At 42.2% G+C, this 15,248-nt stretch overlaps 1 protein-coding gene across 1 annotated transcript in view; it reads left to right on the forward strand.

Moving 5' to 3' along the window:
• caska (calcium/calmodulin-dependent serine protein kinase a) overlaps positions 1-14,421 on the forward strand; it is a gene marked incomplete at its 5' end in the record, with an annotated part of 87,996 nt that extends 73,575 nt beyond the window's left edge. The window contains 8 exons of the mRNA XM_080498128.1: positions 2,386-2,427; positions 2,938-3,134; positions 3,913-4,028; positions 10,205-10,285; positions 11,384-11,464; positions 11,547-11,749; positions 12,267-12,350; positions 13,411-14,421. Coding sequence (XP_080354254.1) covers positions 2,386-2,427; positions 2,938-3,134; positions 3,913-4,028; positions 10,205-10,285; positions 11,384-11,464; positions 11,547-11,749; positions 12,267-12,350; positions 13,411-13,587 — 981 coding nt within the window. The 3' untranslated portion in view covers positions 13,588-14,421. The remainder of the gene's footprint in view (positions 1-2,385; positions 2,428-2,937; positions 3,135-3,912; positions 4,029-10,204; positions 10,286-11,383; positions 11,465-11,546; positions 11,750-12,266; positions 12,351-13,410) is intronic.
• Between the last annotated feature and the right edge of the window lie 827 nt (positions 14,422-15,248).

A 15,248-nucleotide genomic window follows, 5' to 3' on the forward strand; every position in this document is an offset into this window, starting at 1 on the left:
GGTAGAAAATCACATTTTGGGTTGAACTTTATTCTCTTTTTGCACGATCTGGTAAACACGTCCACTGTTCCTCCTCCACGAAATCGAACTCACTAAATGGACAGCGTGTGTTATTGTGTGCGTTCGTTTGATCGTACAATATTGCGTCTGTGTCCGTTTTTAATCATCCGACCCTTTAGCAGATCAGTCCCTCGGTTGTTTTCCCCGGCACCCAGCCAATAACGGCTTTCAAACTTCCCAGAATGTGTCTCTAAAAGTCCAAATGTTTCATTCTGGCTCGTCGCCAAGACCGTGTGACATTTAAACTCAGTGATTCAGACCCAAGTAACTTTGATCACTGCCCAGAGAGCAGCGGACACCAAGCGTCTGGATTCTAACTGCGATTTGTGGGGGGGGAAATGAGATTGTATTGATTTGGGGAACTTTAATGGTTAAAGTCCGAGAGGAGAGCAGTCGGGGCGGTGAGAGAGTGCACACATCAGTCAGTGTGTGTGTGTGTGTGTGTGTGTGTGTGTGTGTGTGTGTGTGTGTGTGTGTGTGTGTGTGTGTGTGTGTGTGTGTGTGTGTGTGTGTGTGTGTGTGTGTGTGTGCAGAGGTCCAGGATAATCACTGAAACACACACACACACATATATTTTGATCCTTCTTCCTTCATTTGTACTCTCAAATACGCACTTTTTTCACCTCAGACTAAATGTCCAGGCTCCATCACAGGTAAAAGTCTCCATGTGTCGAGTATCGACTTTTGCAATGATAAAATGATAAATTATAGTTTGTTGGCTTCATTCCTTTTCCTCCCTTTTACATGAAAATGTGGGTTTCACCCATGACATTTGTCAACTAAATTAATTTAAGAAATTTTTTTTTTTTAAATGCTTATATAGAATGTGATTTGATAATAAGAAAAATATAAATAAACTCAATTATTTACCATTTACATAATTGGAAAATTAATAAACTAACAAAATCAGCCAAAACTCAGTTTCTGTGAACCCAAACCCACGGTGGGATTCAAACCTGCGACTCTCAAAACACAAGTTTGCTCCTATAACGTCTGGCGAACAATACACCCAGTAAATATAGTCAATATACTGAGAATCATATAATACTGCTGTTTCGCTGCACTCTTCTTTCATTCTGTCCACTAAAAACAGGCCAACCACCAATTGAGAATCACTGCTTGAGAGCAGCATGATTTACACTCGCGATGTCGTAGCTGGAGCGTTCGTTATTCATTTAGGAGGCGGAGCCTCAGTCCCAGTAGTTTCTGAGTGTCTCACCGGGGTCGTCAAGGTTTGAGGAACAAACAGTATGAAGAGCTTCTCTGGTGTTGAACCAGCAGTTCTATCACGGATCTCTGCTTTCGTGACAGTTTTGTAAACTCTATGTCTGGTAACAGTGGCACAGGCATTGTTTAACCCCCCCCCCCCCCCCCCCCCCCCCCCACTTCCCCCATTTTCTCCCCTTCATCACAATTTTGTCTCGCACTCTGAACTTTATCTCATGTCTTTCTTTGGAGACATTTTTCTTTTGGGGTATATTTTTCTTTTCTGAGATACTTTCCAGTTTTGGGACATTTTTCTTGCCCTCTCAGTTAAATGCAGTAATAATGGGGGTTTCTGTTGTTGTACAGTGGCATCTAGTGGTCACAGATGGTATGTACCAGTATTTTTTAAATAGTCTTTATGGTTATTAAAGCAGGTGAGTCCAATAGATTAAAATGCCCATGTAATAAAATATACAGAAAGATATATAATACATAATGTATAAATGACTGCTTTATATATGTTGCTGGCTCAACCAAACAATTAAAAATACTGATTTATAATCTGGGAAATGCAGTAGACGCTTTGTCATTCAGCGGTCTCAACGCTGAGAGAAACTAAAGATTCACTTTCCAAACATAAAATCTCGGTCTGAATAGCGTAAGAGTGGGAATCAACACCGCCAACGTCCCCAGAACAGTTGAAAGATCAACTCAACGTCTGTTGAAACTCCTTCCCCTGTAACCGTCGTCCCGTCTCAGTGTGGTTCTTCGTGTTTCCCCTCCTGACGTCCCCTCGCCGCCTCTCCACGCCACCGCTGACGCTGAGGGTCACGCTCTGTGAAATAACCGCGTAGCGACCAGCAGAGGGCAGGAGGTTCCACACCAGACTGTATCCAGAAGCTCTTACTTTGACCTCATGCTGACAAGTCTGACCAGGGGGCAATCTCAAGAGGAGATATGACTTTCACAATTAAGCGCACCCCTCAATATACCCCCACCCAACCCCAGCAACCCCGCCCCTCCCCCCCCCCCCCCAGCCCCAGCCGCCATACTGCTGTTTAAAGACCTTTGCATTTAGGTGTTTGGCTGCATGATGTGTATGATGCTTTCAAATCCTAGATTGTTTCCAGACCTCCAATCAAGGACAAAATGTCAGTTAAGGTAAGAGACAGCCCCCGCCCCCACCCGCTTAAAAAAAAAAAAACAGAAAAAGTTATCGAAAACACCATAACTCCCTCTACACTTCTGTCTGCTACACCTCCACCGGCTCGCTGTTGTTCGGATTTGATCGACACATAAACAGTGTCTGTGCCGTAATTACCAGTGCGTAAAGAGGCTCATTAATAGCACAGCTGTGTGTCTGGATGTATTTCGCCCGTCCTGGGAAACCAGCTTTCCGCCTGGCAACCGTAACACCCTCCCCCCCCACCCCCCCACAGTGATCTCGTGTCCCCCGAGAGTCGTCTGCTCATTAGTCCGGGCCGATCCGTGAAAACATGCACACCACTTTTATCTTCCTCTCCTTTTATCACTTTACATCATCGGCTTCTTTCAGTCAGATGATGTTTTGCCAACCTCCTCCTCCCCCCCCCCCAACAAAAAAAAATAAAAAATATCCCCCATCCGTCATTCCTCACCTCATGGCTGTAACCCTGTCCTCTCCCACGTCAGATCTACGTGAGGGCCCAGTTCGAGTACGACCCCTCCAAGGACGAGCTCATCCCCTGCAAAGAGGCCGGCATCCGCTTCCGCGTGGGCGACATCATCCAGATCATTTCCAAGGACGACCACAACTGGTGGCAGGGAAAGCTGGAGAACACCAAGAACGGCACGGCCGGCCTCATCCCGTCGCCGGAGCTGCAGGAGTGGTGAGGAACACGTGAAGACTCCTCGTGTTCAGGCCCTCCTCCACCGAGGAGTTTTGGGTTTGGTCTCTTGGGAATCGTCCCAAATCAAACACCTCAAATCCCCCAGTCTGTGTTGGACTGGTTCTTCTCTCGATCTGGTTTAAAACACGACCTCCTTCGGTTATAGTCGGATAGTGATGACGGATCAACATGGGAGCCCGGCGCTGGTAGTTGTTCTCCCGAAGGTCCACATGTGAAACTAGCAAAGATTTAAAAGAGCCAGAACAACATATTTCACCCGACTTTACTTAATCGTTATACATATCGTATATCTAAATTCCCCACAGTGTCCTCAGTCTGTCTCATTATGCTTCTGGAGACAAATGACTTGTTTTATCTTTTTTTTTTTTTTCCTCAAGGAAAATGATGTCTATTACATTCAGACAGACTCCCACTTCAGAGCGTAGCTCCTGCTCGTTGCGTCCCTGAATGACGGCAACTTTGAACAAAACAGACCTGCTAGGAAAATCGTCAAACGCCATCCTTGTCTTTCACCCCGTGTTTTTTTTTTTATTACATTTTTCCTCGTATTTCAAGTACAGCAAGAACAATAATCAACCCCTCAGCGTATTTATCACTGCCAGACAGTTATACTACATCAATTCTATTGTTGTTTATGTGAAATACTCTATAGTTATACATATATATGTGATCTACTGTGTGGACTCAATAATTGGAGCGACTGCTCGTGGCCCGCCGGACGTTGAGTGCTTTCTGATCGGTTGTGTTTGTGCGGCAGGCGGGTGGCGTGCATCGCCATGGAGAAGACCAAGCAGGAGCAGCAGGCCAGCTGCACCTGGTTTGGCAAGAAGAAGAAACAGTACAAAGACAAATATTTGGCAAAGCACAACGCAGGTACGCCGCGCACGCTCCCACCGCCATCGTTTCCACGTCACGCGTTTGTGCATGTGTTTTTCCTGAATGTGAGAGTGTGTGTGTGTGTGTGTTTGCTGTGCAGCTGTTCAGCCTCTGTAGCATTCTAGAAGTTACAAGGAAAGTGACTTATTTTTCATTGTATTTGGACTTTAGAAATAATGTTTCTCTTCCAATGGTCACAAAATTAGTTTTTTTTTTTGTTTGTTTTTTAATCGAAAACTGAAAACTGAGAGTTTGGCTTCGGGGGAATGTCAAACAATCCAGGTTGTTGTTACATATCGGGCTCTAACAAGCTTAAATGTTTCACCTAATTCTGCTCTGTATCTATAACACTTCTTCCTGCAAACGCCCAAAACACGTTTCTTAAGAAGGCACGTTGACCCTCACGAGGTTTCTGATTCACGAGGACACAGGGACACAACTTCTGTAGCGTTTTGTTTTGTTTGTTTTTTACACGGCAACGGTGCTCGTGCCAATGAAAACTCAGCTTTTTCAAAACTTGCAAATTTACTTTTTTATGAATGACCATTTTGGCTTGCGTGGACATTCCCCCGAAGCCAAACTCGTGTCTCAGTTTTCAGTTTTTGATAAAAAAAATAAAATAAATAAATTTTTATATATATATATATATATATATATATATATATCCCCTTCTAATCAGCCAGGGTTCAGACCCCCCGGTGTGCCAGGAACAAGTATGTAAACAGATCCGCCAGCTTTAGCTCTGGCTGCCGCCCCGCTGACAAGGAGAAGCTGCTCGCGCAGCAGAAATCCTATACGAGCACAGGAGGAGGAAACGTGGGCCGCCGTTGGGGAGCGACCAGCACAATTCAGCAATTTCTCCGCCGCCGTTTGCGGAGCTGCACGTGTGCCTTCGCCGTTTGACAACGCCGGGCTCAAATTAAGACGCGCGGACGCCGACGGAGCACGTGGGCGACACGTCTCCGGTGTCGTGGCCATGTGTCGGCTCGTGTAACCGGGCGGGAAGTGTTGTGGGGGTAAAACCAAAATAAATATACACCCCAGCACACGTGTTTGTGACTGGCGGGGGGGGCAAAGGTTTACTGCTCAGACCAAGCAAAATAAGTGTTTGGAGATACAGTAGATGCATTACATAATAATATTTGGTCATTTTGAATGTAATAAAGCCAATAATGTTAGCATTAATGAAGTATCGTTAAAAGAATGTTTAACTGAAAAATATTTTTTTTCCTTTAAAAAGAAAATACATAAGTTATACTGTATTTCTTGGTAGTAAGTAAAGTTCTATCACTTTTTGTAGATAGAAATTAGTAGAGTGCTGTACATAAAATGGAAGCACTAAAATAACATGAGAATAATTTAATAAAATTCGAAACAAATGAGGGAAACCCATCAGCCAAATGAAAATCAAAGGCAATTATGAGATTTATTTTTATATGTATTATTCATTATTTAAATTATTTATATTATTTTTTTATTTGTTTGATGCCTTTATTAGATAGAATGTTTGGTTTCTGTCTATAAAAGTCCAGTGAGAGGATTAGGTTGTGATTTGGCACCATGATAATTGTCGGCTTCTCCATGTGCCGATATCACTTTTTCATATATGAATACTTAATAATGCAATTACAACTCTGAGAATAATATTTTGGGTTTTTCTCAATGTTGTTCATCTACTTGTAAAACCAAATGCAAATTATCATTCATTCTTTCAATCCTTCTAAAATCAACTGGATCATCAGTCAGTACAAGTTTAATGTAAAATTTGAAGTCATTGCTCCCGTTACTGTGATGTCGGTATCGGTGCAAGTATCGGCTCATGGTATCAGACCCAATATCGATATCGGTGTCTCATGCTGAGTCATGGCGTCGTCCCAGTTCTACTTGATATTGACTGTCGTGTGATTTTACACGATTAAATCAGGCGTGAATAGTTGATTACAACTGAATCCCCAGAGGGGAAATAATAAAAGAATGACCACATTTATGGAGGAACGATAGAGTGAAATAGGCAGAAGCTCACAATCAGATCATGAATGGCCACTTGACATGAGGTGGAGTTTGATCCCGTCGGGAGACGACGGCGTTGATTTCAGCTCCTCACACACGAGTTCATGAGTTCACCTCCAGACGGACCACATGTGGTTTGTACGTCCTCGCTCTGAATGCAAATCAAGCAGTCAGTCTGACGTGCAAGCACCAGGACTCTTCCTCCTCTTTTTCCTTTTCTTCTTTGGTTTTTCATTCTTGTTTTTTTTTTTTTTTTATCTTTAATTTCACCTTCGTCACCTTCCTTTCCTTCTTTCTTGCTCCTCATCTTCTAGTTCCTCTTCCTTTCACATAGATAGACTTCCATAATTACCTCATCTTTTTTTTTTCCTTTACTTTCTATTTTTAGAACGTCTCTTCTATTCTAAGTGTCCAGTGTATTTAAAAGTGTGCAGAGCAATTCTATTTCAATAAAATATTATAATTTATAAAGCACCGGTTGCTAGACTGGGAGTCAGTTCAAAGAACTTGATTCATTTAGACGTTAACAACTGAAGCAATTCGTGTGTGTGTGTGTGTGTGTGTGTGTGTGTGTGTGTGTGTGTGTGTGTGTGTGTGTGTGTGTGTGTGTGTGTGTGTGTGTGTGTGTGTGTGTGTGTGTGTGTGTGTGTGTGTGTGTGTGTGTGTGTGTGTGTGTGTGTGTGTGTGTGTGTGTGTGCGCGTGACACACTTGAAGTACATGTTCACACGTCATCTTAGTTTCTTCTGTTTTGACTGTATCTTTGTTTAATCTGTGAGGCTTTTCTTTAAAAAAACAAAACAAAAGAACATTTCCCAGCATGCATTGCATGCGTGCATTCCATGTACTGTCACTCCTTCATTTGTACATCAACATTGTGAATCCACCGTCAAACAGGCTCATGCAGGCTATTGGTAAACAAGCTGTACATGTTGGACAGTGTGTTTGGGGGGCGGAGCCAATTTGAGCTGTCCATCACACACACACACACACACACACACACATACACACACACACACACACACACACACACACACACACATATTTAGAATCACAAGTTGTTTCAAGTGAACTTGCATCATTTTTACATTTTCGTTTCAGAAACGTTTAGCGTTTCCACAGCAACAGTTGAAAACGATGTAGTTCCCATGTTTGGCCTCTAGTGGGTGCTTTTGGTTGTTTTTGTAATGAAACCAGAGACTAGAAAGAATATATTTACTTGAGTAATACCAGAGTGGAGTTAATGTTGAATGCTCAAATCATAAAACGACGTGTTCTTGTTATTAGACTACTGAGCAAGGTGAGTTAGCATTGAAGCTAACGTTGACTAAAGTAGGACGACGTCTTCTCGATTCTCAAAAACTGTCGTCTAAAGTTGTTGGAGGAAAACGCGACAATGTTCCAAGTTTGTAACCGAATGAAATAACGTGATCGATTCAAGGTCACGTTTGCACGACGTTTCAACTGAAAATGCATCGTTTTTTGCGTTTTCCAGGCGATGTTTTGAAAAACGATGTAAGTTTACACAGAAACAACAGAAACCCTGAAAACAATGTAGTTATTAAATGTTCATTTTTACCCACCGACTCATCTGAACTTTTCATCCTTCATCTCATAACCGAACTCTGACTGACTGCATGTGTCCACAACAACAGCCGTGTTTTCTCTCTCTCTTTTCTCTCCTCTATCTTTCTATTCTGTCCGTTCTCTGTGTGAAACATGTTGTAATTCTGTTGTTGTAACCGAATCATGTGTGCTGTGCATCTCTCTCGCTTTCTCCTACTGAACGGCCTCTGTGCATGTAAGTAACAACCAGTGAGAGTGACTCTCTCTCTCTCTCTCTCTCTCTCTCTCTGATTGTAGTTAAAAATCTTGTTTCACGTTTTGTGTTTCTGTTGAAATCATCAAACAACAGAAATCGGAGACAAAAGTGAACTTTTGTATTTTAATGTTTTTATTTCCTCCATAACCACATTTCTCTGTTTGTCCGTCAAGCTTTATTCCACTAAAAACCTCAATAAAGACACAATCAGTGGAATAAAACTGGGATGGGAGAAGACATTTTATACTGTTTCAAACAAAGTACAGAGAAATAATATTCTGCAAAATACAAAGAACTAAATGCTTTGATAGAAAATAATGTGACTAATGTAGACAAATTGAATTGATAAAACAGGTTACATTGAAAGTCTGCAAGTTGTAATTGGATTGATTTTATCAGTATTTGGTAAACTTTCCATTAAAAATATGTTAAAGGTCATCTAAAGTGAGTTTCCAGTATTTTTATGTGTTCATAAAGTGTCACTCGCCTAAAAATTGAAGGATAATGAAAATGCCAAAAAACATAGTAAAAAAAGCTTATTTCTTCAGTTCACATATTTTTCCTTGTAAAGTTTCTTAAAGTCATGTGCAATGAAAAAAAAAAAGACAATACCAACACGTTACATTTTGAGGGGAAAAACTAATCGAGCCATTTGTGTTTTTGCCTGTAAAATCCTGTTAATTCTCAAAATAGATGCAAGTTCCTGCAGATATATATGAGTTTGAATGATTTTTGATCGCAAGGTGGAACTCTTTTTCACTCAAACCGTTAATCTTAATGTAATTCACTTACTTGTTGTGAACGCTGTGAGTTGCTGGTGGGGGAGGGTCGGCCCCGCCTTAATCCCCCCCCCCCTCCCCCGACAAATCCCGACCGTGATTTAAGTGTGCGGTCGTTTACAGTGGACCTGAGCAGCAGCTGTCTTCCCGACTGGAGATCCGCAGAGACTTGCGGGTTTTTTATTTCCCGTGTCAGCGTCCTGAGACGGGAGGCTCCGGTTTCAGAGAACACATTGTACCGAGAACACGTGAAGATCTCTGGGCGCCGCCGCTCTGCAGAGTCCTTCCTTCACGCCAGGCTGGTTCCAGAGTTTATAGAGAAAATACAACAAAGTTCAAATAGTGTCTGATCTGATAGAGCGCTGTTGCTCCAGCTTTAATGTAATGAGGCTGAAAGGACGGTTCATGTTGTTCCAATCACAATAAATCATGGTTCATTCATTAAAACTTGTAAAAAAAATGTTCATATACTTGCAAGTTATTTGGGGAAATTAGCAGCATTTTCATGCAGCGGCACAAATTTGTGCACATATTTTGGGTTAAAATGTAATCAGCTGAGACTTAATTGATATTAGGTATTTGGAATATTGTGAATTGAAAAATCCTGTTTTCTCTTTGCTTATTTCTGAATTTTCTGCAAAAAAAAACACAAAAACAAAGCAACAAAATTAAGCTCAATTTATCTTCAAATTATGTTTTTGCTTAAAAATTATTTAATTTAATAAATAATCTGTAAAACAAAATACTTCTAACTTTTTTTTTTTGTACAAATTCTTGCAGAAACTTACAGGATAAATTTGAACAGAACTTTTTAGCAAGAAAATTTTTTTTTATTGTTTGAGAAAATTGTCATCGCAAGAATCAAACAATTCATCTAGATTTGAAATTATTCTCAAAATTCATTGTATTTTAATTCATTCCTAAATTTCTACACTTTTTTTTGGTTAAAATGTGATCATATTCAACTGACAAGGACACTCATTCAATATTTAAAATCCTTTTTTTCCCCCCTGAATTTCCCGCAAAAAAAAAAAAAAACGAGCAATGACATGACCTCAAATTAATGTTTATTGCTTAAAAAAACGTATCATCTTTTGATCACAATATTTATTAGCAAATTAATAAAACCTATGGCAATATTTGAGGAAATTTGCACCTTGAGTTTTAGCGTCATTATAAACTCTTCTACTTGAAAACGGCTAAAAAAATTAATCGGGCAGAAGTGGGAATAAAAAGTCAGAAGTGGAAAACAAATGTTCTTAAAATCTTAACAGTTCAAACCTTTGTGAGTCACAAAGGTTTCCTATTCACTGTTCCAGATCATAAAGAATCGGCTAAACCGCAGAACGTGTTGTTACTATTGACTGTTTCCATGGAAACGTGTTCAGTAACGCAGGTTCAGCGGTTCTTTATGACGTCCACGCTGTTGGTCTGTGAGACTTCCTACTCTTTCCCTTCACCACGTAGTTTTTTTTTTGTGAAACTTCTCCAGTTCTCCTCTTTCCTCCCCGTCCTGTCGGTTCTCCTGCTCACGTGTTCATGTTCTTCCTCTGCCGCCCTCTAGTGTTCGACCAACTAGATCTCGTCACGTACGAGGAGGTGGTGAAACTTCCGGCCTTCAAGAGGAAAACGTTAGTGTTGTTAGGTGAGTGACACATTTTCTTTTTCTTCAACTTCTGAGTCGATGAACGAGGGTCAAACTTTGTTGAAATGTCGGTACGAGAACTTGTGTTTGTAAAATGTTCCGTTAGTCCTTTTTTAGCTTTTATGATCGTCAGTTGGGTGAGTCGCGTGTTCGCAGCTGTTCTACTGATATCTGGAGCAGAAAAGACTTTGGCCTTGTTTGGACGAACTTTTCAAGTAAAAATCTGTCGTTTTCGTTTTGAGAACCATGTCTGTTTCCACGGAAACATCAGAAAGACCGAAGACTAATAGGCCAATAGCAGAAATGGGAGAAATACATACAACCTCCATAAATCAGGAATAATGCTTAAGCAGCTTAAAAAAAAACAACAACAACAACTGAAACTGACAAAGGACTACTAAAAGAAAAAAAAGCTTTAAAATGAGAACAGGCCTGTGTGTAACAACAACCTGAATTGTTATAGAATACAATGTAATAAAACTGGTCCATAATGTAAAAAAGATTTAAGAAGAATGTAAATGTGATCTGAATATAGTTAATGTTACATATACTGAGAAATGGACACGTTTCTCAGAGATTATAGAGAAAATAAGAGTATAAGTGACTTGGGCAACGGCAATCGTACATAAATATCATAAACTATAAAGAAATACATATAATTCAATAGTCCAAACTTTTAGAACTCGTTCTTTAATGTTTTTCAAATTGAAGCAATTCAAGTCCAAACCATAAATCATTCAATAACCTTATGGTGTAATTAATTATTTAAGTTTTGTCTTGTTACATTATTGACCCGTCGTTACATTTCAGGTTTTATTACATTATATTTTATAACATTTTGGGTCGTTCTCTGGCAGAACATAGTAAATAGTGTTCACACATCTTCTATTTGTCAACACATAACCTCCTGCAAGTGTAAAAAATCAGCATCGAGTGTTTGTTTGTTTTTTTACCAACTCTAAAACCATAATCTGGGGCAGAAAAAGTAGAAAAATATGTAATATTGCTTTAAGACAGAACTGCTCTTTATTATGACGGTAACAATCCTGCTGTTTTTGTTCTGTGCAAATCTTGATAAAGAGAATTTGTGTTCGTCAGGCGCTCACGGAGTCGGAAGGCGACACATCAAGAACACGCTCATAACCAAAAACCCCGACCGATTCGCCTACCCGATCCCACGTAAGTCATGACCGACGACGCGGCCTCTCTCTCTCTCTCTCGCCCTCGCCGTCGGGTTCACGGCCCCGTCTCCGTCCCGCAGACACGACCAGACCCCCGAAGAAGGACGAGGAGAACGGCAAGAACTACTACTTCGTGTCCCACGACCAGATGATGCAGGACATCAGCAACAACGAGTACCTGGAGTACGGCAGCCACGAGGACGCCATGTACGGCACGCGGCTGGAGACGCTCCGCAAGATCCACCAGCAGGGGCTCGTCGCCATACTGGACGTCGAACCTCAGGTGTGTGTGTGTGTGTGTGTGTGTGTGTGTGTGTGTGTGTGTGTGTGTGTGTGTGTGTGTGTGTGTGTGTGTGTGTGTGTGTGTGTGTGTGTACGACCGAGAAGTGTGTTTGCGTCTTCTAATGGCTGGTTCATACTCGGCGAACATGCATTTGAAATTGCCTCAAATGATCAATTAAAGTCTTTATATGTCCATTAATAATGTTACAAAATGTGGATCCTTAAGATCGCGCTTCACTGTCCGGTGTTTCGGTTTCACTGGTGCCCCCGCTAACTGGTGACTTCTGCCACCAGCCGTGAGCAGAAGCTAACGTTAACAGAAGACAAACAGACTGGTACGATACTTTAATGGAAATGGGGTTAAACGGCGTTCGGCCAGGACAGGTCGGGTTTTCAACATCTGCTGCGAAAAAGGGACGCTCAAGGAAGCCGGGCACCAGCTAACAGGGAAACCAGTTAATCTGAAACACCAGAGACCTCCTGATACCTCCTGATCGTTAACGTTTGTTCGTCAGCAGGCTCTGAAGGTCCTGCGGACGGCAGAATTCGCCCCGTACGTCGTCTTTATTGCCGCACCAACGATCACGCCAGGAATCAGTGAGGTAGGAAACGACACGCCTCTCATTACCGTGGGTCTTTTTAGAAAACGCGTCGCAGCTTCACGTTGCACGAGTTTTGCAGGTGATTTGTTGTTTTGGATGTTTCCGGCTCCTTTGATCAGCTGGAACTGATTCTTTCACTTCATCAGTAACTTCTGTCATGACTATTGTTTTCTTATTTCTTCTCACCTCTTGCTTCCCGGTGCATGTTGTCGCCGCCTGAGTAACGTTTTGGGTGTTTGTTTACACGACAACGGTGCTCGAAGTCGTTGAAAACACAACTTTTTGAAAACGGTCTCCATCGGAAACAAGTGAAATGCACCTTTTTTGAAAGTGCTCCAAAAACATTTTGAGAATGCTGCTACTGCACACGCGCACCATGGCAGTAGTAGCCCAACACGCTAACTACATCGTTTTCAGCTTTTGTTGCCGTTTCCGTTGAAAACGGGAATCGTTTTCAAAACGTTGCCTGGTTAAAAAAAAATTTTTTAAAGCGACGCCTGAATCTCGCAGCTTGTGGCCCTGCAGCCACTTCTCTCCTTTTCTTTCTTTCTTTCTTTCTTTCTTTCTTTCTTTCTTTCTTTCTTTCTTTCTTTCTTTCTTTCTTTCTTTCTTTCTTTCTTTCTTTCTTTCTTTCTTTCTTTCTTTCACTCCTCTCTGCACTCCTTTATTCCTGCATGCTGCATGCGTTTGTTTCGTTGACCCTCAGATGCCCCGGTGGTGTCGAACGCTGCCAGTGAGTAAAACCTGTGTGTGTGTGTGTGTGTGTGTGTGCGCGCGTGTGTGTGCGTGCGTGTGCAGTTTAGTATAACTTTTTCTACTTTCTCGGTGTACTTGTTTTATATGGACCTGTGTCTGCAATAAAGGTAATTAATAATAATAGTAAATCATAATAAATATTATAATAATAAAACAATAAAGATTGTAAATATATATATTTAAGTATCTAATCAGTGCACCTGATCAGTTCTCTCATTGCATCGCCTCATTACGACTGCGAGGTTAATTAAAGACTCACGTGGTTGCGTGTTCTCCCTGACGCCGCGTTGTCGTCGCCTCGCAGGACGAGTCTCTGCTGCGGCTGCAGAAGGAGTCGGAGATCCTGCAGAAGACGTACGCCCACTACTTCGACCAGACGCTCATCAACAACGAGATCGACGAGACCATCCGGCACCTGGAGGAGGCCATCGACCTGGTGTGCACCACCAGCCAGTGGGTGCCGGTGTCCTGGGTCTACTGACCCCCCCCCCCCCTCCGGGCCAAAACACCCGCCCCCAGCTCCCCTCCCCCACCCACACCCGCCACATGAAGTCACCACCCAGCTGATGGGAAACGTTTCACACCGACCCAGCGAACTGCAGCCACACTCAACCCCCCCCCCCCCCCCCCGATCCTCCCAACGGCAGCGATTCCCAACTTTCCCGCCTCGGGTCCCACGAGCTCCAGAGATAAAACGGGCGTCGGGAAACCTTCGCCGTCGTTCGGTGGAAGCGTTGTGAAGCAGAGCGTCTCCGAGGAAAACAAAGAAGGTTGGGACGCGCTGATCCAAACGAATACCAGAAGCCAATTATCAGACTGTTTGCAGACGACTCCGTCATAGTATTGTAAAAAAAAAAAAAACGTTAACAAGAAGTGAATATTGTCATGTCCGTACTACTACTAGCTAGGAGGCGACATTTTGGTAGATGTTTGTTTTAAAGAGACAGTACTGCGTCCCGTCCTTCCCACACACACACACACACACACACACACACACACACACACACACACATGCACGCACACACACACACAGCAACGTCTTCTCTCATCCATCCATTCCTGTCGTCCGCCTCCCAACCCGCCTGGTGCTGTCTCTTCTAAATGAATCCATCGTTTGTTTGTTCGTTCGTTTGTTTGTTTTTCTAGAGATTCGAATGGGGTTCTCATGCATGTGGACGTTTGCGAGCTTCCATGCCGTCGGTCAGTGTTTCCCCGTCTTTCTCTCTGTGAAGCTCCCCGACGGAACGGAAGACAACTATGGATGAATATATATATATATATATATATAGAAATATTAAAAGAGGAAAACATTCCAGACGGTGTGTGTGGGGGAGGGGTGGGGGAGGGGGAGGGGGGAGGGGGGAGCGACTCCTGTGCACACGCCTTCACTCCTCGGGTTTCTGAACCGCAGGTTTCCGGAAAGCTCGACCGTGTTAATAAAAAAAAAAATTATTAAACAAATAAAACTAATAACTTTTTGATTCGTCGCACACAGAGAAGAATTCAGGTGTGTGTCGCGTCCCGGAGTGTTATGTGGATTTTTTTTTTTTTTCTTGCGTTGAAACTGTTAAACGTGTATATTTTCCTGTCGGCTCGGGGACGACGTGACGGACTGTAGCGCTCCCTGGTGTAAATGACTCTCAAATGGAAAGAAAGAGATTTTTTTTTTTTTTTTTTTTTTAAATATGTTTCCTTTAATGTGTCGGAGAACTGAACCTGCGAGTGGCTCGTCATTATTTTCCCTCCACAGCTCCGCCGGCTCGTCGCTGCAGTTTGATGTTCTCCTTTGGAACAACGATTCCAGGTAACGCAGCCACGTTTCCAAAAAACTTTCATTGCCCAAGTTTTTGAAAACTTGGGAAATAATGTAGGTAGATGGAACCAGCAGATGACAGTAATGCAACTTTATGAAAGAAGAAGACGACTTCCAGGTGGAACGTGAAATGACTGTTGTTTTTAGCGCTAAAAAATTAAGGTTGGATACAATTGAAACTATTTGAAAATGCTCCATTCCTGGAGAGTTGCCTGACAGGGCAACTTTAAAAAAAAAAAAAAAAAAATGGGGGGGGGGGAAAATGCAACGATTCTGTCTCCATGGAAACGTGGAGAAACATTTTTTAAAAACACTTCAAATCCATTTCT

This window comes from Blennius ocellaris (assembly GCF_963422515.1).
Source record: "Blennius ocellaris genome assembly, chromosome: 6".
Classification (NCBI taxonomy): Eukaryota; Metazoa; Chordata; class Actinopteri; order Blenniiformes; family Blenniidae; genus Blennius; species Blennius ocellaris.